Here is a 22,741-nt window from a genome sequence, read left to right on the forward strand (position 1 = left end):
CCTTTGCTACAGTGCACCCTGAACTGTCACTATTCCGTCCTTATAAAATTATGATCATTCAGAAGCTTAACGAATGTAATTTTGACAAAAAGAGACAGTTTTATGACAGTGCTTGAAGTTCTTGCTATTGGTGACTTTTGTTAATGATGAGCACTGAAGCTCATTTTCCCCTCTGACAATTCTGTAAATAAGCAAAACTTGCTATTGGACAGCAGACAACCCAAAAGAATTGCATCCTAAACCACTGTACAGTGCCAAGGTGGTCATGTGATATGAGGTTTCCAAAGTGAGGATCTTTGGGCCATATCTTTTTGAGGATGGCACTAGAGTAACAGTAAATTCTGGACATTATGTTGCAGTGGTGCTACGCAAATTTTTGCAGACACAACTTGAGACTTTGGGGATCAACATGGCAGAAGCAGCTCACATGGCTAACATTGGAAATATTTCCTCTAAACTTGGTCTCTCACTTCAGAGATCTCCACTGGCCTATACACTCGACAGATCTGTCGGTATGCAACAACTTATTATGGGATCATTTGAAACGCAAAGTTTACTGCAGCAAACATTATTCATTCAACAATCTGAATGTTGCATTACATTAAGAAACTGTTGCTGCTTCACAGGTCACTTTTGCAAAAGTTATGCAGAACTTTAAAAAAGACAATGTGTATGTACAAGAATGAAGCCATCTTTCCTGTTATCTTTAGAAGACTTGCAATTCTTAAATTGGGGAACTTATAGGTGGTACTGGTGTAAATGCATTTTATATGTGATCAGACTGAACCCAATCATATTAATTTGAAATTCATGCATTCTTTGTGCACCACCCCATATAACAATATGCAGTCTTGCTACTGACTATGAAGAATAGATTGGACGACATAGTTCTATCTCAATGTATCTTTCAAACCTTAAACAAAATTGCTTCCATCGCTAACTCTAAGACTAACAAGTATTCCATAATGAGTCACTTGCCATGTTTACCGACAATGATTGATTCACAATACTGTTGGGCCATGTAAACTCTCAAAACAGATCATCTCTTTTGGATGGGAACACCCAACTTGCTGTCCTGATCTGAGCATAAGTAATTTTTATAACCTTACCAATTTACTTTCATTAATTGTCAGTTATTTTACCAGACAGGCTGGGATGATGCAACAAATATACTCCAGCAGCAGGGAGCAGGAAGAATAATTACAATCACTGGCACACCTACATAACACACTAACAGTGTTTGTTGTTAATTATTTATAGTTTGGATAAGCAGTGACACACACACACACACACACACACACACACACACACACACACGGCTTGATGTGATGTTTAAAATATGTCTGTAAATCTGGAGCTATCAACCACCCCCTCCACCCTCTACTTTCCCAGCTCCACATGAAGTTATAGTCATTAGGATTTTACCATTTCTGAAAATTATTTTTCACATAATTCTGCTCAATGTTAATCAACTATGCAAAATTTCTTACAAATACATAATTCAACTGATGTTATCCTCCTAAAGAAATAATGCATTCCACGTAGGTATTTTGCCACACAATTTCAAAGTTGACTAAACACTTTCTCTGTCAATATTGTGTACACGTGTCCTTAAAATTTAGGGACAATTTATCAGTTATTGTTAATTGAAACACCACTAGTCTCATGCAGAAATGGCAAGAATTTTGAAAGTTTTAAATCAGAATATTATTCTGTACTTAACATTATATGAAATTAACACAGTAATGCTTATTCAAAATTTGTATCATTTCTGTGTATTTAACAACTGCTGTATACTCAAGCTATTTGAACCCAACAAGCTTTTATATGGTATTGCATGAACTACATTTTAAAACAAAATTGAGAATTACAGGTATAAAATAAGTGGCACTTTCTGTACTGTTACCATCCACCCAACACCAATCACTTGCATTCTTATTTGTTTCCTACTCATACTCAATCATAGCAATAAATTGAAATATGTTTCTTTCATCCTTGCAACAGGTGGGTCCCATTTACTAGAACATGCTCCCCTAATACACTACTGGCCATTGAAATTGCTACACCATGAAGATGACATGCTACAGACGTGAAATTTAACCGACAGGAAGAAGATGCTGTGATATGCAAATGATTAGCTTTTCGGAGCATTCACACAAGGTTGGCACCAGTGGCGACACCTACGTGCTGACACAAGGAATGTTTCCAACCGATTTCTCATACACAAACAGCAGTTGACCGGTGTTGCCTGGTGAAACATCGCTGTGATGCCTCATGTAAGGAGGAGAAGCTATCATCACGTTTCCGACTTTGATAAAGGTCGGATTGTAGCATATTGCGATTGTGGTTTATCGTATCGCGCCATTGCTCCTTGCATTGATCGAGATCCAAAGATTGCTAGCAGAATATGGAATCTGTGGGTTCAGGAGGGTAATAAGGAACACCGTGCTGGATCCCAACAGCCTTGTATCACTAGCAGTTGAGATGGCAGGCATCTTATCCATATGGCTGTAACGGATCATGCAGCCACGTCTCGATCCCTGAGTAAACAGATGGGGACGTTTGCAAGACAACAACCATCTGCACGAACAGTTCGCCAATGTTTGCAGCAGCATGGACTATCAACTCTGATACCATGGCTGCGGTTACCCTTGTCGCTGCATCAGATAGGAGTTCCTGCGATGGTGTCCTCAGCGACGAACCTGGGTGCACAAATGGCGAAACACCAGTTTTTCAGATGAATCCAGGTTCTGTTTACGGCATCATGATGGTCGCATCCATGTTTGGCGACATCGCGGTGAATGCACATTGGAAGCGTGTATTCGTCATCGCCATACCAGCGTATCACCCAGCGTGATGGTATGGGGTGCCATTGGTTACACGTCTCCGTCACCTCTTGTTCGCATTGATGGCACTTTGAACAGTGGACGTTACATTTCAGATGTGTTAGACCCGTGGCTCTACCTTTCATTCAATCCCTGCGAAACCCTACATTTCACAGGATAATGCACGACCGCATGTTGCAGGTCCTGTACGGGCCTTTCTGGATACAGAAAATGTTCGACTGCTCCCCTGGCCAGCACATTCTCCAGATCTCTCACCAATTGAAAATGTCTGGTCAATGGTGACCGAGCAACTGGCTCGTCACAATACGCCAGTCACTTACTCTTGATGAACTGTGGTGTTGCGTTGAAGCTGCATGGGCAGCTGTACCTGTACACGCCATCCAAGCTCTATTTGACTCAACGCCCAGGCATATCTAGTCCGTTATTACCGCCAGAGGTGTTTGTTCTGGCTACTGATTTCTCAGGATCTATGCACCCAAATTGTGTGAAAATGTAATCCCATGTCAGTTCTAGAATAATATATTTGTCCAATGAATACCCATTTATCATCTGCTTTTCTTTTTGGTGTAGCAATTTTAATGGCCAGTAGTGTAGATACAGAACCTAGCAATACTTTTTGCACTTAAATATCTATTTCTTTCGTGCTTTGAATCTTTTGCAGTGGCATACCTGAATAAAATATCATGTTTTCAAGCCATGTCACATCAAATATAACACTCAAGCTTTCAACAGCTGTCTCCTCCACAACCACTACCACCAACAACTGCAAAAAAAAAAAAAACATGCCCCACATTCCACCAAGGGTTATATCAACAAAAACTTGAACAAACACTTTTCCATAGCAGACATGCAATGCATTTAACATTTTACATCAAATTCCTGTTTTTACTAGTATATGTAACATTCAACTAGTGACACTGCAAGTGCTATAAATTTTATTAAAAATTTCCCAAATGCATTTTATCACATTTCTGCTTCAGCAAGGACCATACATTATGATACCCATTGAGATGCACTCTCAAGTAAAATGAAAGAATGTGTCATTGGAAGAAATTACTTTATTAACCACAATCTGATCTCATTCAATTTTTAACGGTTTGATTTTGCAACACGCTCAAGTTCATCTTTCTTCTTGATAGCATAGGAGTTGGAAGATCCCTGAAATAAAGATATAAATGTTACATAATTGACAAAACAGTTTCATACTCATAAAAAACCAATGTTGCACTAAGTTTTAAATTTCTGTACATTTTTAAAAATGCTGCTGCTGTTGAATGCCATCTCGTTTCAATAAACAAGCAAAGAAACTATCATGACTTGCTACTCTGCACTGCATTATTTTCCATGACAAACCAAAATTTCGAAGCGCATCTCAGTTTAACAACATTACATGCACATATACAGGCTTCTTTTACAATTCCTGTTAAAAGCTTCTAACAGTTTTTTTGTACGATCAGCTCACTTTCCAATCTTCATTTTCATAGTACAGAACAAATGATGTTCTTTTCGATTTACAGCTCTTATCTTTTTCCTCCATACTTCAGTTAAAATTATTGAATATAGTTTCAATCTTTTACACAAAACACCTTTTTCTTGCAACCCAAAAATTTTTTGGCACCTCTGTGCCTTACCAGTGGGTTTTGTTTATTGAAAAACTGTAAAAATATGTTATATTTTAGGTTGTAACTGATCTAACAAAATGAGGCCTAATGACAGTTTTTATTCATACCTAGATGTTACTTTATACGATTTTGCAGGACCATCTGTAGGAGTCCTGCACTGACAGTTTGTCATCTGCAAACAAAACTACGTAAATTTTTAAAAATCTGATTTTGGTGTGGCAAAATGTTTGGTGTATATATTAGTTATTACTCACATTTTGTTGTGACAGATTCTTATTCTTTCCTGTTATGAGAGCACTGCACACACATTAAGTGTACTTTATATAATGTTGGTTTAAACAAATTCCTTTTCACTTTCCAAAAAGAGGTATTAACGATGTTGTGTGTCCTAACCTCATCGGCATTCATTGGTTCCCAAGCGGGCACACATTTAGCAGCTACACAATAAAGAACTAGTATACAACACTTGCCAATCAATATACACAGCACAAACATGCAGGGACATTAAAACGAGATATTCAGGGCACCTTAGAGCCCTAGAAAGTTAGAGCACCCATAGCAATTTGCTGACCACTTCATAGCCTATAACCACCACTCACCTTCAATAGAAAAACATTTAAAAATACTGAAATCCAGCCACAGCCTACATTGCAAACAAATAGAAGGAAGCTTCTACATACAGAAGACAAACAAGATTTAAATGAATACACTACACTCTGTAAAGGCACATTATTTAATACATTAAAGCAACTTTACAGACCTGACAGAAAAGGGCACAAAGGAGCCCCCTACACACACACACACACACACACACACACACACACACACACACACACACACACACACACACTTCAAATTCAACACCAAACTCATTCACCAACAAATGAATAGGCATTTTTTTAAACAAAAATTATACAAAGAACATTTAATGTGTGTGTATTTGCATGGTCTCAGAATGTGAAATAAGAAGAATCTGCCACAACAAAATGTTAGTAGTAGCTAAATATACACAAAACATTTAGCCACATCAAAATGATGTTTAAAAATGATGGAATGTGTTAACTCACTGATAAAATTCACATTTACATCATCTGGTTTGCAGATGACAAGCTATCAGAGGGCAGGACACCATACAGATGGCTCTGTAAAACCATATAATGTAAAATCCAAGTACGTACAAAACCCTTCAAAAACTGTCTTTAGGCCTCATTTAGCTAGATCAGTTACAAACTAAAATATGACCACCTTTTACAGTTTTTCAATTACCAAAATTCACTGATAGCACAGTGGTGACAAAACATGTTTGGGTAACGAGGAAGAAAGAGTGTTTTGCATAATAGGCGGTATGTATATCCAACGACGGAACAAAATGGTACAGCTGCACAAGGTATGTATCAAGTATATTTTCCAAATCGCTTGTCCATCAAATGCTATTTCAGTCCAACTGTGGACTTTGTATATGAAAGACTGTGTCTTGTGTAACAATTAGCAGGGTCACCATGTGGAGGTGGTCTTGCAGAGCACACCCAGTAAGGGCTCACTGTCATCATGTATACTGTGAAATGGAAATTTGGAAGTGATCTGAAATTTAAACATATTTTACATCTGAACCATACATTTCCCGACATGGCTTATTTATCAAAATTTTACCAATTACACTCTCCATACAACCAACAGAAACCTTTATTAGAAGCTGTCAAATTCTAACTTAGAAGTGTAAATAACTAGTATATTTTACAAACCTTTGCTGCATTAATGAGTTCATCAGCAACACATTCTGCAATAGTTTTAATATTCCTGAAAGCTGCTTCTCTTGCTCCAGTACACAGCAACCAGATTGCCTGAACAGTAAAAGGTTTCATAATTTCCACAATTTATGTCAATATTACTAACACACACACACACACACACGAAAACAACAGAAGTGAGTTACTAAGGACAGACATGTAGACTAGTAAACAAGACAAAGTGCATCTATTACTTGAAATCATATTTATCATTAGAATATGTGAAATAATGGATGACATTTGTGGATTAACATATGCAACTATATTAATAGTGAAAACAATGATACCAATTGCATTCAATACATGCCATGATGCTACCAGCATGATAAAAAACTAAAGCCAATTCATAATTGCAAAAAGTTTACGTTAAGAACAACAACTACAATTCAAGTAGTGTGACACCTGCAATTTCTGATCAAGAATAATTTTGATGTTAAGCTACTACCTGAACTTCTAGTTACTACTCTTAACTCAAAACCAAACTGTCATGCCAAAAAATATGACGAGCAATGTAAGTCCAAATTCTGTTTTATCTTTTACATCTTTTCTACCCACTCACATTAAGGAAAGCTCATCGGAACCACCTAGACTAATACCACAGTCTAACAAGAGTAGTGACTTTGCTTTGCATTTTACTGCTTACTGGGCCAGCAATGCAAGTGACATTTAAGTAAATCTCCTAAGTTTGGCGTGATCATGAAAGCGAATGGAAGTTGTTTATTTTTGTTTGTGCAATTTTTTTTTTACAAACAGGAGCACCTGTAGTGCAATAAATTACAGCAGAACCAACAAGAAGATACCACGTCTGACTTTTTTTAGGTTTCCTAAGGACAGTGAGAGGTATATACCGTCATGCTGTTAAATTGTATCATCAGGATTCACTTACGAATTACATGTGTATTAATGATGTTTTGTTTTAGGAGCAGAATGGCTAGTTAATAGCAGATGAGAAGAACTTATGAAAAAAAGACCCTGTTTATCTTTATAACAATGTTAAGTTTTGTTCACTACACTTCGAACAAAACCAGTTCATGGATGCAGACAATAATAAACTCGTGCAGAATGCAGTACCCAGACTGACATCACTAATGAGCCACCTCAACTGACAATGAAGAGGAAAAAGCCACAAAGGTTCGGTAATCCATCTAAAGCTGTAAAACACTCCTGTGGCTCAGAAGCAGCCACTTCAACACTATCAGTGTCAGGTTTATATGAATCATCAACAAAGACATATCATTGTAAGTACAGACAGCAACAGAAACTGTGTCAGAAGGATCAAGTAAAGAACGACAAATTTTGAAGACACTAGTATCCAGATGTTAAAAAAAAATGCCCTTTACTTGTTAAGCCAGATTAACAAGCCATTGAAGGAGAAAAAAGCTGCAAGATGGAAAGACGAAAATAAGTTGTTTGCTGCTAATTTATTATAGTGCAGCATTCAGGTACACAGGTTTTGTCAAAATGTTTTGTGTTTCCATTAGTGCATACGTTACAGATGTGGAAGGAAGACGAATAAAATGTGGGATAAGTGGAAGGGATAAGTGGAAAGCAGAATGTACTGCATTTCTCCAATACTGATTAACTAGAGAGTATGTCATTGGATAAAAATGTATATACTGGCTCATTTAACGTATGACAGCACTTCTGACATTGTTATTGCCTTTGAGGACTTGAGGTTTACACACACAGCATATTTCTCCCACTATCTGGCAGTTGCTTGTAACAATTAGAACAATGTAATGAAGACCGTACTTGTGGCAACAGGCAATGACTAAAGTACAGTAGACCTAGGGAACGACACATTAGGCGTTCATCACTTTTGCATTTAGAGGTACACGTCTGTGCTTCTTACGTATGAATCTGTGTGTTTCTATTCCTATGATATTGACGTGGTAAGCTAGTTTTGTCAAACGCCATAAGTGTTTCTTCATGAGCATGCTGTAGCTTGCCATTGGATTCATGGTTTTTACCGCTACTTGCACTTATTTTATAATCATCTTACAAGCATCTATGTCTTCTAATATACAAATCTTGGAGGCAAAAAATAATTCAAATATTTCGTAAATAACATAGGAAACGGATGCGAAACAACATTATGTTTATGACACATCTTACATTCTCCTTTCTCGCCGCTTGGAGCGCTAGTGTTGCTCCAGCTGTCAAACAGTAACGACTTTTACAGCAGTGAGTGTCGCAACTGTTATATTAGACTGTGCTAATGCTTAGGTTTACCCAAAGGAAAGTTCTATGTATCTATTCCTACAACAGCTTACCTGATTCACTCTCCTTAACGGAGACACATCAACTGCTTGACGACGCACTGTTCCTGCTCTACCGATACGTGTCGAGTCTTCCCGTGGACCTGAATTAATTATAGCTGACACTAAAACCTGCAGCGGATTCTGTAAATGAAATTTTCAATGAAACAAATCTATATTATAACATTGTTTCTTTTCAGGCACAATGGTAACAAATAAGAACTATACCTCTCCCGTAAGAAGGTGTATGATCTCAAATGCGTGCTTTACAATGCGCACAGCCATTAACTTCTTTCCATTGTTGCGGCCATGCATCATAAGTGAATTAGTTAATCTTTCCACAATTGGGCACTGCGCCTTGCGGAATCTCTTGGCTGCGTATCGCCCAGCAGAATGGGGAAGATATTTGGCATTCTTTTCTTTGACAGCAATGTAATCCTGCCGATAAAAACATAACCCACTGAGGAATGAAAATACATACATATACTATAATTAGCGTAACATTGTAATGGATTAAAACAGTGATCCAGGAAGGTTAGAATCAATCTTTCTTTCAATCATCATAAAACATTTGGTCCTTATACTATCAGTTTCAGTCAGCAATTACCATCTACAGAAAAAAATGGAAATGAAGTACTACTAGTGGGCAACTTACCTCTTACACAATAAAATATCCCATTAACGAAAAATCATCATTTTCATGGCTGTAGAAACATGCACTTAAAATATGACGAGAGGTATCTGTTTTAAAACATGTCCTCATAACAGAGCTATAGTGGCATCATCACAAAATGTACACAAGATCTACTTAGCCTTGTCGCATAGGGTGCAAGGCGGTGCTGTCAATTTATTGGAAGAGCTCGAAATTTATAAAGTCAAAAAACAGGAGCCAACAAAAGCTCAATGGCCAGTGCAATTTTGTAGCCAATGTCTACTTTCAAATAACTTACAGGTGGGCCTTGAGAATGGCAAAGTGTGCGCCTGTCGAAATATCAACGGTGGTCGACGACGTCACCCAGCAGCAAACCCGTAAGTTATTTGAACATTCAATTTGCCGGGAAAAGTTAAGGTCTCAATGTCTACTTTTATTTATCTAATAATGTTTTCCTTAATTACTGAACGCCTCTAGTGTATGTAGTATATATTGCCCTGTTACATAGTACAGAGTGCTCATTTTATTCTCACGTTTGATCGGCCCTTTTCCATTTATGTAATACATTGAATGAACAAAATGATCTTATTATGTGATGGTACATTATTTTATTATACTTTTCTTGGAATGACATGCTGAGAGGTACATGAGGCCCTCTGATGATTACGTTTCTCCAACTTAACTACACTCTATTCTGACAACTGCACCAACAAACATCACTCATAACTCATGTCTTTTCTTTAAATCATCTTTGCTTCTTTCCCTAGTTGTTCTATCAACTTCATTAGGGATCTGTGCCTCAATCTGTGAAAGCGGACTGGAATTCTTAGATTTGGCAAGGAACAAAGTTTCATAGTAAGTGAAGTAAAAAATCTCAAAATCGTGAAATTATATAACATAAGAAATATCTTTTGCCGTAGGAAAACACATTGCATTCATCATCTCTCAAAAGTGTAAAAGGTGAACATTACTGAATGAAAACAACATGTAAGTTGTAGCCATGTTTTAGTAAGTAAATAAAAAATGTTTTATTAATCATCTCTCACGGCATACACAAACTGAAGTCCCCAATTTTCTTCTTTTTGTTTGTCCAGGATAGTCTGAGGAACTACAGTAGAGATTTTTATAGTCTTTGAATCCCAGGACCAATATCTAGCCAGTATTGATATTGGTAAGAGGCAAAAATTGTTGAGATCCTCAATTCCCAGGATGGAACCCTCAGTGCAAGAGCCCTACTCGCATTTGGCCATTTTTATTAGCTCCATAAGCTTGTTCTTGAGCATGTTATTTTTATCTAAAATGATCACACGAGCATATCATAATCACAAATCAACACTTTGCCATTTCCTTTTAACAATTTTAAATTTAACTTAATTCAGTTTTAAACCTTTTGCTGCTATGTGCATTTATACATGTTCTGCTAGACCATTTGCCTGGTGTTGTGGGCATGCATAAGACACTCCGATTTTCCTACAATACTATGGACATCCCTGCTGTGGACAAGTAAATTCCATATCACGGTGAATTCTGAAGTTTTGAGTATTTATCATGCAACGTATGTCCCTCGTTACATGCTGTCACTGGCAAAAAGCTTGTTTTGATATCTAGAATCATTCATGAGGTAAGAGCTTTCATGACCAAGAGATTCGCAAATGCGCAATGTCAAAGCGTGCTTCACATACAACCTTTCTTGGAATATAAAACCCAATAACTTGAGAATTAAATGAGATATTCTTCTGCTTTCAATTTTAAATAAGATTCCAATATCTCACCCACAGTTCATTCACTAATGTATGAGCTAAAATTAACCACACACAAAATTTACACAAAGTGTTTTTACCCCTGCAAACTTGCTATTTTCGTGCAATGTTTTACCTAATTTGATGCCACACATTGTAACAGATGAGAAGAAATGCACTTCTCTTAAGGTATCATACGAAGTTGTTCAAAAATCAATTTTTTTCAACTAATAGTTTTCGATAAATCTGGGAAGTATTTCATATCAGTTTTAACGCCGTCTCTCAGCATAGGCACCAGCATCTGGCAAGCAATACAGCCATAACAAAAGTCGCCTTAGTGCGGAATGCGAAGAGCATGTCTGTAGCAGTGGAAGGATTAACTATTGCATTTTGTCACTTTGGTAACATACATTTGGAAAGCCCACTATAAAATTTTCCCATTGTACTGTTCGTTTGCTGTGTTCTGTCTCAATTTTATAATTGACGAGTATATAAAGACTTACAGTAGCACAATCTATTGAGCTTACAGCATGAACATATGTTGTGGCTACTGTACTGCAGTTTATTATGAACAGTAGTGCTAATGACAGTATGACTTCACCAAAGGCACTGAGGTTTTGTTTACACTATATTTTAAATATTTGCAATGAGGCTAAGCTGATTTTGTAAAGATGGCACTACGACTTTATTATATTAGGACATGCTATAAAACAGGTGTCCTCATATTTTAAGCATATTTCCACACCCATGGCACGAGTAATTTTTAGTTATGGCATTATGTTATGTTTAAAATGTAATCTGTCCAGTAGTATACTTCACTTCCCATTTTGCTGCAGATCTGAAGATGGGTATTGCTGACAAACTGACAGTCCAAGAACCAAACATTTTGTTATCACTGATGGAAAAAATAAATTTATTCTAAATATAATCAAGTCAATTACCTGCACCTTCAAAGGCATGCACAATAGATGATACAAACAGCTTTCAAACATTTGAGTAACTGTAGAAATACTTTCGCCTGTAACAATTTTCTTTAGTACAACAGCAATTTGTTGTATCTGCTTATGGAAGACATTTTTTGAAAGCTTTGTTTTCTTGTTGGTGAAGAGTAACATACATGTGTGTTAAGAAAAATATTTTCCTCCTAACTGCTTAATATTTGAGCCTTCTGTTCTCTACTGATACATACTCTTTAAAGATGAAGCACAATAAAACTGCAGTACTTCAGATTGTCTGTAATGTTTAACTTAAAAAAAAGGGAAAAGAGGAAGAAAACAGAATAAAGGGAAGAAATTAACTGACAAAGAATGGAACCATAAACTACTGGATGACATAGAATGCCATTCATCCATTACATCTTATAAGCTTAGTGTGCCTACTTAATGGTGTATTTTATGTTAAATGTGTGCGTGTTGTCATTTTTAAAATATCTACAATTATTTAGCTGATGTGACAATAGTGTAACTTCATACCACAAGGTGTCCCAATTACTGTCCTCTGCAACCATCTCCAACTGTCAGCGCACAGGCACACAATATTTAGTCTCCTTCCAGGTGCCTTGCAGTGAGCATCGCATTACAGTCCTCCAGACTGCGCTGTGACAATGCCTCAGTGATGAAATAATTTCATTCATTGTTGTTCACTTCAACAGTTTGCAAGGATTGGCAATGGTTTTATGAAAAACTGAATATATTTTATTCTCAGAATTTCTAAGAAAATTCTCCAGGTTTGCATGAATAAAGTGAGTTGGAGACTATACTCCAACCGAGTGTGATCTTAGCTTGACTAAAAGGATGGGGAAAGTTGCTCAGCTCAAAGAGTATTCTCGGATTCCATATGAATAAACTAGAGAACTTTCTCAAAAGCAGAGAGCATTCTCTGTTTCTTGAAGTGAGTTCTGTAGAATACTCTGGCCTGAGTAAGTAGTGTTGAGGGTATGTTTTACACAGTTTTTGATCAAAATGGCAGCATTTATGTTGCTCGGAATGTAAAAGAAAGATATAGATAGAATGAAGAAATACTGGAGAGGAAATGTACAAGTTTATACAGGTTAAACAACAAAAACATTAACTGGTGAACTTCCTTCACGAAAATCATGAAACAAGAGAGGCGACCTTTCAAAAGAAACGAAAACTTTTTGTGCTATTTAGCAAATCTAGATTTTCATTCTGGTTTAGGAGAAGCCTTAGGTAAACACCAGGCAGCTGTATCAGTGACATTTTAATATGTTCACGTCTCCTTATTGCATAAAATGTTAGAAACAAGTAGGCACATCAGGAAAAATAACTAGTTTACTAGAAACCTGGGGATCTGTTTCTGTTAACGACCCTGCACGAGCGGCCCCTTTAGTGCTTCGACACTTGAGCACCCCATTATGCGCATGTTTAATAAAAATTAGAAAACTGACAGCTCCAGTTTGGAGTACACGAAGATGTGGTGTCGTCTTCAGACTTTAATCATATGAGGTAATCAGCTAACTTCAATAGTAAAAGTATTTCCCACATGTCAAAAATTGGGCATCATAAAATGCATTTTTGCAAGCATCTGTGTATCATTTTAATAACTTGTTATTGCACATAACACTAAAATTGAAACATAGTGCAGCTCTTCCAACACACTGATCCCAGTTCCATATCTGGATGTGGGAGGCAACACACACACACACACACACACACACACACACACACACACACAGTGTGCATGTTTTTCCGTCTGTCCAAATCTGGTGTGTAGTCTCCTATTATCCCCTAAACGTGCTGAAATGTGGGGTCGACAGAAGCGTCCGATCCCATGCGTCGGCTTTGACCCGTGACGTAAGGGTGTTGTCGTGTGTGATGTCATGACAGCGCGGAGTTTGGTTTGAGTGTGGCTGTCTCCAGTTCCGTTTTATCTTATTTTATTTACTTTTCTGATCTGTTCGTTCTATCTCGTGAGATTTTTTTTTAAATTTAAAAACACTTATTACTTATTTTAATTATCTGTTTCCTCCAATTACTGTTTTAGTTTATTATATTTATCTTTCTGATCTGTTCATTCTATCCCGTGAGATTTTTTTTTAAAAAGACAAACAACACTAATCAGCTACTGAAGCATCTTTATCTTCTATGGGTTGCAGGGGTTACGACCCCTGGGGAGGTGGGTGGGTATTCATGCATGGCTGTCTTCACTTACACGTTGTAGCTACGCAAGGCGTCTCAATTTGTTTACATTTAGTTTGCCCCCCACCCAAAACACCCCATTTCCCGCACTTGTCCCGTTAGTGTCATTAGGCTTCTTGTGGAAAGTGTGTGTGTTTGTTTTAGATTTCCGCCATATTTGTGACATCATGGGTCAAAGCAGATGGGCGGGATCGGACGCTTCCGTATTTCCAAATGTGTATACCATAAAACAGATTTACATTCCATTTCTAAGAAAACAATTACAGAACAATAACAGGGCAGCAATCTAAAAAAAAATTTAATGTGTTCTCATGACAGTCTCCACCATTTCCTCTAATTGAATTCTCTCCCACAGAACACACCGACTCAAATTTACTAAGAACACTTACAAATTCTTGTAGGCTACTTACATCCTAATGCGAACTCCTGTTGTCTTTAAAGCTAACCCAGGAAATCATTTTTGTTACCTTCCTATAGTTTCCCATGCACTTTCTCAAGTATCAGTTTCTAAATGCCATATCCTTTTCAACTACAGTAATTAGTTCACTTCACTGTTCCCTGCACAATTAGTGAAGTACATAGTAAATGTTCAATTTAATGAACATACGTTTCCTCGTATTATTCTCTATATCCTGCATGAAACAAATTTAATATCACTTGCAATGCACTGGTGTTCATACCTGTAGGGACATGTCTGAAACTTGAACATCGTCACAACTCCATCTACCAAATAACTTTATTTCTGGCAGTTCTGCAGGCTGAGCAACAGGCAATGTTGCTTCAGTTTCCATCACTGCCGGATCCTCATCACCCCAGGTTTCGACGTCTGTCATGATGAATGGACCTGCCAAACAGTTTTCATTAAATGCAAGAAGTTGAGTGTCTACTGCAATCATCTACCTGTTTAACCATAAAGAGTTCGAAACTGGAAAAATTAAATGCCAATTTCGTTTGCACAATCATAATTTGACAGTAGAATACACTGAGTCCAACAACCAAACAGTTCAAGCAACTTCAGCAGTCACTAACAACTTATGCAGATTATGTCGGAAACAATACAAGTCTGATGGGACAGCTTGAACTACAGTACACAGTTTGACAGCAATGTGTCATCTGTGTTGAGAGTAGCACACAAACAGTCAAAACACCATTACTAATAACAATAATAATAATAATAATAATAATACAAAGTTTCTTAAAATATCTTAAGTTCTACAGCAGAGATTTGCTCCTATTCGGTACCACACTGTCACATGTTTCTGCTCAGAAAGATTAACAAATCACTCTAGGGTATTGAATATAAAGCAAACAACAAAAGCAACCGATGTTACAACTAACTTACACAAAAAAAGCACAATCCGATATTAAGAAGAGCGACTGTTCGAACCAAACTTCTCAATTACCTAAGTACCGAAACCATAGCTTTAAACCTGCCTCACCTGTAGTAATGTAAATTATTGAACGCATTACAGGGCATGGGGTTCTTACTATCCAGAACAAAAACATACACGACAGTCTCACAATCATAGTGAAATTTTAACGGCATCTATGGAACTATTCTTTAATTGTGACTTCAACAAACAAACCAAAAACGGTACGTACTGACTAAGCAAACTTTTGGGGTGCGAATATTATTTTCAATTATTTAATACATTCTACATCTGGCATTCGAAGAAGTCTCAAAGTTTACTACAGCAGTTCAACTTCCAGCACACACAAGTTGTAAACATTATCATTTACAGGCAAATTTTTTCATATGATTATAAATACCATCTGACAATTCGTCTCAAACGTTAACGAAAAGTTCGAGTGCCGCGTAACCATACACTATTTTATACGATACATTAAGACATGAATAATGGAGTCACACATATGCATTGCACTCCACGTGCACACGTTTTCACAGCAATCCGGGAGTGTAAATGAATATAGTGTATCCATTTTGCAAAAATACCACCAACAATCAACTAGAAACACCACTAAACTTGACTATGGTAAATCACAAGCGCTCATGATTAATTTCACTTACTTCTTTCACTATAACACCCTTAAACTTTAAGTTCACTACCGGAAAGACGTACCGATGCACGGCTTCAAAACAAAGAGGCTCGTTACAAGATGAAACTCTTTCCCAGTATTCCTTGTACCAACTGTTACCAATGTTAGAAACAAAAACTTCGATTTAAATGGGATGAAAATTATGGATTAAACATTTAACTACGCCTGTTTGTTTAAAACTCAGAGTTATTTTAAGACACATAAAACTTCAATTCGTCGTAAGTATTGATAATGAAACGAAAAATTCGGAAATTCATCTAACATTAATTTATTGAAAAAGGAAATACATATATAAAAATTCAGAAACGGTTAATATCTTTCAAATGTGAAGTATTTTCTTCAGTTTTTACGAAAATCCAGAACTTTTCAGTACAGACATCATATTGTAGCAAATTTCAAACGTATCTTTGACGAACATTTCAAAGATAACAAGTTTCGTAAGTGTTAATGTTTGTTTTTGCGTAGACAGTAGGGGGCTAGGGGCGCTGGCGCGGAAGTTTGACAGCAGATACAGATAGTAATCATACGATTGTGCACCGAAAAAATGTTTCGAAAGATTTACTACAGAGAAATGGCTTAGCAATAATCGGAAATATTGTAACACTCAGGATAAAGCATAGGCTCAAAATTTGCTGCAGTGATTGCTGTTCTGAATTTTATGCAGGTGCGTTTATGTACAAAAAAAATTCCTGGTTATAGAGGAATGTTCGACATGGGTCATTGGCTTTGACCAATGACACAGGAAACATGCGATAAACGCGGTAAACAGTATGACGACTCTAACGTTATGTAATTGTTAATTGGCGATTTTTAAAACGTGCAAAAATACAGATCAGTATGTCACGACAACCAATTTTTTTTCAGTATCGCATTAGTTGTCTTCCCCAATTCCCAACCAAACTGTCACCGCCTAACTTGAACTGTACCTCTGGCGAAACTGAAGATCAGTGTGTCACCACAACCACATTTATTTATTTTTGCATTAAAATTCATTTGCTTCGCCAAACATCGAAACTGTAAAAAATGCACCAGCAATGCACGTTACGTCACGGGCGAAAGCCGACGACTCGTATAGAACATTCCTTTTAACCCAAAACTCCATTGGTAGAATTAGAGACTATCTTCTTCCTAGCAACATTCATTTCATCAGCAATGTTTTTTTTTTAAACTTAATTACGCTTTTTTTTGTCGACTAAAAATGGCTTCAATAACGAGGGTGCGGATTTTAGTATTCGATGAATAACTGTTGTACTTATTATTCTTAAGTACCTCACCAGGCCGTTTCTAGTTATAGTTTGTAGTGTTTTGGAAAATGATTGGAGTATTGAGATGATGTACAATTTTCTGGGTAGCCGTTTTTATTTAGGTTTCAGACCACTGTGACATAGTCAGTAGTGAAATATATCTTCATACTCTACATTAAGCTGTCTTTCATACGGTCTATAAAGACTATCAACGCCATGTACGTTCCATTGTACCAACTTTGCATCTTAGTTTCGGAAATTATGATTAAACACCCGTCTATCAAACTATATAATCAGAAGAACATCCACAAACGCAAGCAATCGTCAATTATTATTAAACGAAAATAAGTAATCTTTCACTTGGCACCATCCCATGTTGAAATTCATGATAACAAGGGGCTTAACAACAAGCCAAGAGAGGTATTTAAATTCTACTAACAAAATATCTAACACTGCCAAATTACCCTGTATAGAAGTACAACACTTATTTTAAGAAATATAATGTATTCAATATGTTAATAATCCAGATGAAGGTTATCTGCAACATGGTAAGTTTCTTTATTCTGTCAGTTGGGCCTACATGGTCAGAGATTGGTTCTAAAGATTTTGGTGGCATTGTGAGTGAAGAATATGTATGTTCTGTGTTGGAAACAATAAACTGATGCACACAGACAACCCAGAGACACAACCTGATAATCACAAGACCAAGAATGGGTTTTAGATGGAGATCATTGAAGGAAGAAACCAGAACATATTCATTAATTAATACCAGTTAACAACTATCAAGTGCAAGTCTTCACAAGGGCTCCACTGGAAGTGTCCAATTCCAACTGTTTGCTTTGAATGTTGACATAATGGTTGTATTTGATGGCACCCTGTGGCGGTACATGTTGATATGTTGAGTTTAACGTGTGGTATCAGGTTCATTTGAGTCTTGGTTGTCACTGTGGTAAATCTGGGAAGTTGGTTTATTTGAGTCTGGGTAGTTGGTGCAGTTGGAAGTGTTTGCTTTATTTTCAGTGAGCTGTTCTGGGTTTTTTCTTTTGTTTACGTGTGTGGCATGAGCCTAGGTGATTTTGTTGTGGGCTTTTGTTGGTAATTAATTTTTATTTTGATTTTATTCTGTAGTAATTCAGATGTTTTGTCTATTTTATATTTATGGTTTTTCTCTTGTGTTTTAATTGATCTAGTGAATATGTTTTTTTTGTTTTCACGATGGGGTTTTAGTTTAGGTGGTGTTTTGTAAGTGTTATAGGTATATGAAATTTGGGCAGCACAGAAGTATTTAATGTATGTCTCCTTTAACACACGATGTCATCAATAGGGCCGAAACGGCTACTTCCAGCGTGTTCAAAATGACAGTGACATCACTACGCACACACACCAGCAAATGTGAACAAAAATAAAGATGATACAATAATGTCTCACTCCAAAAATAAAATGAAACCAACAGAACAACCACTGAAAGTTAAGGGTTTAGGGTGGGGCAAGCTAAATGTACAGCAAGAACGAACACCGCACCATCCCAAGACAAATAATATAAAAAAATTTTAATCACAACACTGAACACCTGCAGAAACTGTGTCAGACATCACATCATCACCCATCTCAGAGTGTAATGGTATGTCTCTGAACTTCACTGTCATATTCATATCTAATGAAAAAAATTAGATTTCTTTTCACGCAACAAACACCAAACTGATCAGACTTTTAAAAAACCCCATACATTTAAACAATTTAAAAAAAAAAACCTCACTTCCGCCTCTTTCCTTCCCTTCCTCCCCCTCTGGGAGTATGTTTAGTACCTGCGTCTGGAGACGGATGTTTGTAACTGTACAACAGTCTCTGTTCTTCGCTTTCTCTGCTGGCAAGTCTTTGTCCTTCCTTTGTTCTTCTCTTTTCCTTACCTCTTCTCTTTACCCTTTTCTCCACTGCGGCGTTTGAGACCTCTCTCGTCTTTCCTTTCCCTTTCTTTGTTCCTCCTTTTTTCCCCTCCGTGCGTGTCTGGATGCCTACCCATGCATTCCCATGCATAGCTGGTGACGGGGTAACGCGTAATTCCCCACCCCGGGTAGACAGGTAGGACACATACGTACCCCCTGGTAACGGCCAAGCCTCGGGAGGGGTGATTACCCGAGCTCATACTTTCCGAAAGTGCCGATTGGTCCCTCTGTCCTTTCTGGGGAGGTATGACCTGAGGTGTGGACAATCACCTAAGGCGGGAGTGAATAAGGAAGGAGCACGCCATCGGAGATGCCGGTAATCAGGGGGGATACTTCCGCAATGGTTTCCTCATCATCTACTATGTCTGCTCACTAGCGTAAGTTCAATGAGTCTCAGCCATGGACAGTTCTTCCTTGTTGTTTCTTGGTCGGACGAAGGTCAAGACTTCTCCACGGTCAACCCTTTCATTATTCAGAAAAGTGTAGATGCAATTGCAGGTCCTGTAAAGTCTTGTTCCCGATTACGAAATGGCACCTTGTTGTTAGAAACAGTCAGTGCCCTCCAGGCACAAAAATTGCTGCATACTTCACTGCTACACACCTTTCCTGTCTGGGTGGAAGCGCACCGCACTTTAAATTCATCACGTGGGGTCGTTTATACATGCTCCCTCGACGAATTGTCCGACAAGGAAATTCAAAACTACCTGTCTGACCAGGGCGTAATGGCTGTTCATCGAGCCATGAAAAGGGTTGACACGAACATCGTTCCAACCCGTACTGTCTTCTTGACCTTTGACAGATTTCAGCTCCCATCGAACATAAAAGCGGGCTATGAGATAATTTCCGTACTCCCTTACATCCCAAACCCTACGCGTTGCTATCGGTGTCAGCGGTTCAATCATACCAGCCAGTCCTCTTCCAATCCGGCCAAATGCGTTACTTGTGGCAAGGATGCCCATGAGGGTGCTTGTCCACCTCCATCCCCTTGTTGCATCAACTGTATGGGTGACCACGCTGCTTCCTCTAGACATTGCTCCCATTTTTTAAGACGAACGGCTCATTCAGGAAATCAGAGTGAAAGAAAAGGTGTCGACCTTTGCTGCTCGAAAGTTATTCGCCAGTTGAAAGCCCACTGTGCCTCACACAGGTAAATACAGCACTGTCCTTGCCTCTCCTCAGCCAACAAAGGAGGCAGCCACACAGACTTATGATCTCACCTTTAGTGCCATGGTTGTCAGATCGGCCAGCGCAAAGATCGCCCGTTCAACCTCCCCACTCTCGCCTGCTCACTCTATAGCTCACCCTTCATCGGGTTCTGCTAAATCTCGAGCCCCAAAGTCAGACACACGGACTTCCAAAAAAGAGCCTACTCGTGAAGACTTTTTACGTACCCCAACTTCACAACCATCGGTTCCTCCTTCATCTCAACATCCTGTTTCCAAGAAGGCTAATAAGAAACCCAGTTCATCTCCTCCTACGCCACGGCGTGTCTCATATACAGCATCACCTGGCGGTATCCACCCTCGCCCGTCTTCTTTGTCACCGAGGCGCACTGCTGGCGGCTGATCAACCGGCCAATCGCTGGTGGCAGGAGCTGCTCCCGAACAACCTATAGATCAGGATCTTCTGCCTTCGGCTGAATGCCGTTCCACATTGTCGGATGCAAGCTCTGAGCAGTCATTGAGTTGAGGGCAACCTTGGTCACATTCTTCCATTTTCTGTCCACCCTATGTCCATTATCCATTGGAATATCCTCGGCATTCGAGCCAATCGGGATGAATTGTCGATCCTCTTACTATCCTACTCGCCGGTCATCTTCTGTCTTCAGGAAACAAAGGTGCGTCCCCACAATTGCTTTGTTTCCCCCCATTTTCAGTCAGTCCGATTTGATCTCCCCTCTGTTGAAGGCACTCCAGCACATGGAGGACTCATGATTCTTCTCCATGATACTCTCCATTACCACCCAATCCCCTTAAACACTTCCTTCCAAGCTGTCGCTGTCTGTCTTTCCCTTTCTGGATACGACTTCTCTGTTTGTACTGTATACATTCCATCGTCCACACCAATAGCACGAGCTGATCTCCTTCATCTTCTTGGTCAGCTTCCAACCCCCTATTTGCTGGTTGGGGACTTCAGTGCCCACCACCCACTTTTAGGGATCTCCGCATCCTTGTCCGCGTGGCTCACTATTGATAGACGTCTTCCACCAAGCGGATCTTGTTTGCCTCAACACTGGGGACCCTACATTTTTGTCTGCCTCCACGACAAATTTCTCTCATTTGGACCTTTCGGTCAGTACTGTTCCGCTAGCTCGGCGCTTCGAATGGTTCGCTCTTGCTGATACACACTCGAGTGACCACTTTCCATGTGTCCTTTGATTGCAGCCCCAACTGCCATATATGCACCCGAGACGCTGGAAGTTTGCCCAAGCCGATTGGACACTTTTTTCGTCTCTAGCGATATTCGATGACCATCACTTTCCTAGTGTCGACGATGAGGTCACTCATATTACAGAAATTATTCTTACAGCTGTGTAACGTTCAATACCTCGCACCTCCGAATTGCCCCGGCGCCCCCCTGTTCCTTGGTGGAATGAGGCATACCATGATGCAATACGTGAGCGGCGACGTGCTCTTTGCATTTTCAGACACCATCCTACTTTGGCCAACTGTATCCGCTACAAGCAGTTCCGTGCGTGATGCCGTCGCATCATCCGCGATGGCAAGAAGGCAAGCTGGGACTTTTTTACTAGCTCATTTAACACCTTCACTCCCTCCTCGGAAGTTCGGAATCGGATTCGATGGTTATCTGGCGCGCCTAGTTTCTCGCCGGTCTCTGGGCTCACTGTCGCGCATGATAAATTAGTGGACCCCATCGCAATTTGTAACTCATTGGGTCAACACTGTTCTGAGATTTTGAGCTCTTCAAATTACCCGTCAGCGTTTCTCCCGAAGAAACGTGCAGCAGAAGTGCAACCTCTTGCTTTTTCCTCTCAAAATCATGAAAGCTATAATACTGTTTTCTCCATGCGGGAACTCCAACATGCACTCTCTTCTTCTCGCTCTTCCGCCCCAGGACCAGATGGTATCCACATCCAAATGTTGCTGCATTTATCAACCCATAGTCTGCGTTACCTCCTTCGCCTTTATAATCGAATTTGGACCGACAGTACTTTTCCCAGACGATGGCGGGAAGCTATCGTCGTTCCTGTTCCGAAACCTGGAAAGGACAAACATCTCCCCTCTAGCTATCGCCCCATTTCTCTCACGAGTAGTGTATGTAAGGTTTTGGAGCGTATGGTGAATTGCCATTTAGCGTGGTGGCTGGAATCCCGCAGTCTTTTAACACCTGCCCAATGCGGTTTCCGAAAGCATCGTTCTGCAGTTGACCATCTTGTTGCTCTCTCCACTTATATCATGAACAATTTTCTCCGG

General features: G+C 38.9%; 2 protein-coding genes across 2 annotated transcripts in view; one reads left to right on the plus strand and one right to left on the minus strand.

The window, feature by feature from the left end:
• Positions 1 to 3,886: 3,886 nt before the first annotated feature.
• LOC126262247 (40S ribosomal protein S5) lies at positions 3,887 to 16,180 on the minus strand. The gene is made up of 6 exons (XM_049958734.1): positions 16,092 to 16,180; positions 14,743 to 14,906; positions 8,742 to 8,951; positions 8,529 to 8,657; positions 6,211 to 6,309; positions 3,887 to 4,004 (listed from the first exon to the last, which is right to left on the minus strand). The coding sequence occupies exons 2-6, from the start codon at positions 14,893 to 14,895 to the stop codon at positions 3,936 to 3,938; spliced, it is 660 nt and encodes a 219-aa protein (XP_049814691.1). The 5' UTR covers positions 14,896 to 14,906; positions 16,092 to 16,180; the 3' UTR covers positions 3,887 to 3,935.
• A 399-nt stretch (positions 16,181 to 16,579) lies between these two features.
• The window catches only part of LOC126262256 (uncharacterized), a 50,717-nt gene continuing 44,555 nt past the window's right edge, over positions 16,580 to 22,741 (plus strand). Inside the window, exon 1 of the mRNA XM_049958746.1 lies at positions 16,580 to 16,784. The gene's annotated coding sequence lies outside the window, so the exon portion shown is untranslated. The remainder of the gene's footprint in view (positions 16,785 to 22,741) is intronic.

This window comes from Schistocerca nitens, chromosome 1, assembly GCF_023898315.1.
Source record: "Schistocerca nitens isolate TAMUIC-IGC-003100 chromosome 1, iqSchNite1.1, whole genome shotgun sequence".
NCBI lineage: Eukaryota > Metazoa > Arthropoda > Insecta > Orthoptera > Acrididae > Schistocerca > Schistocerca nitens.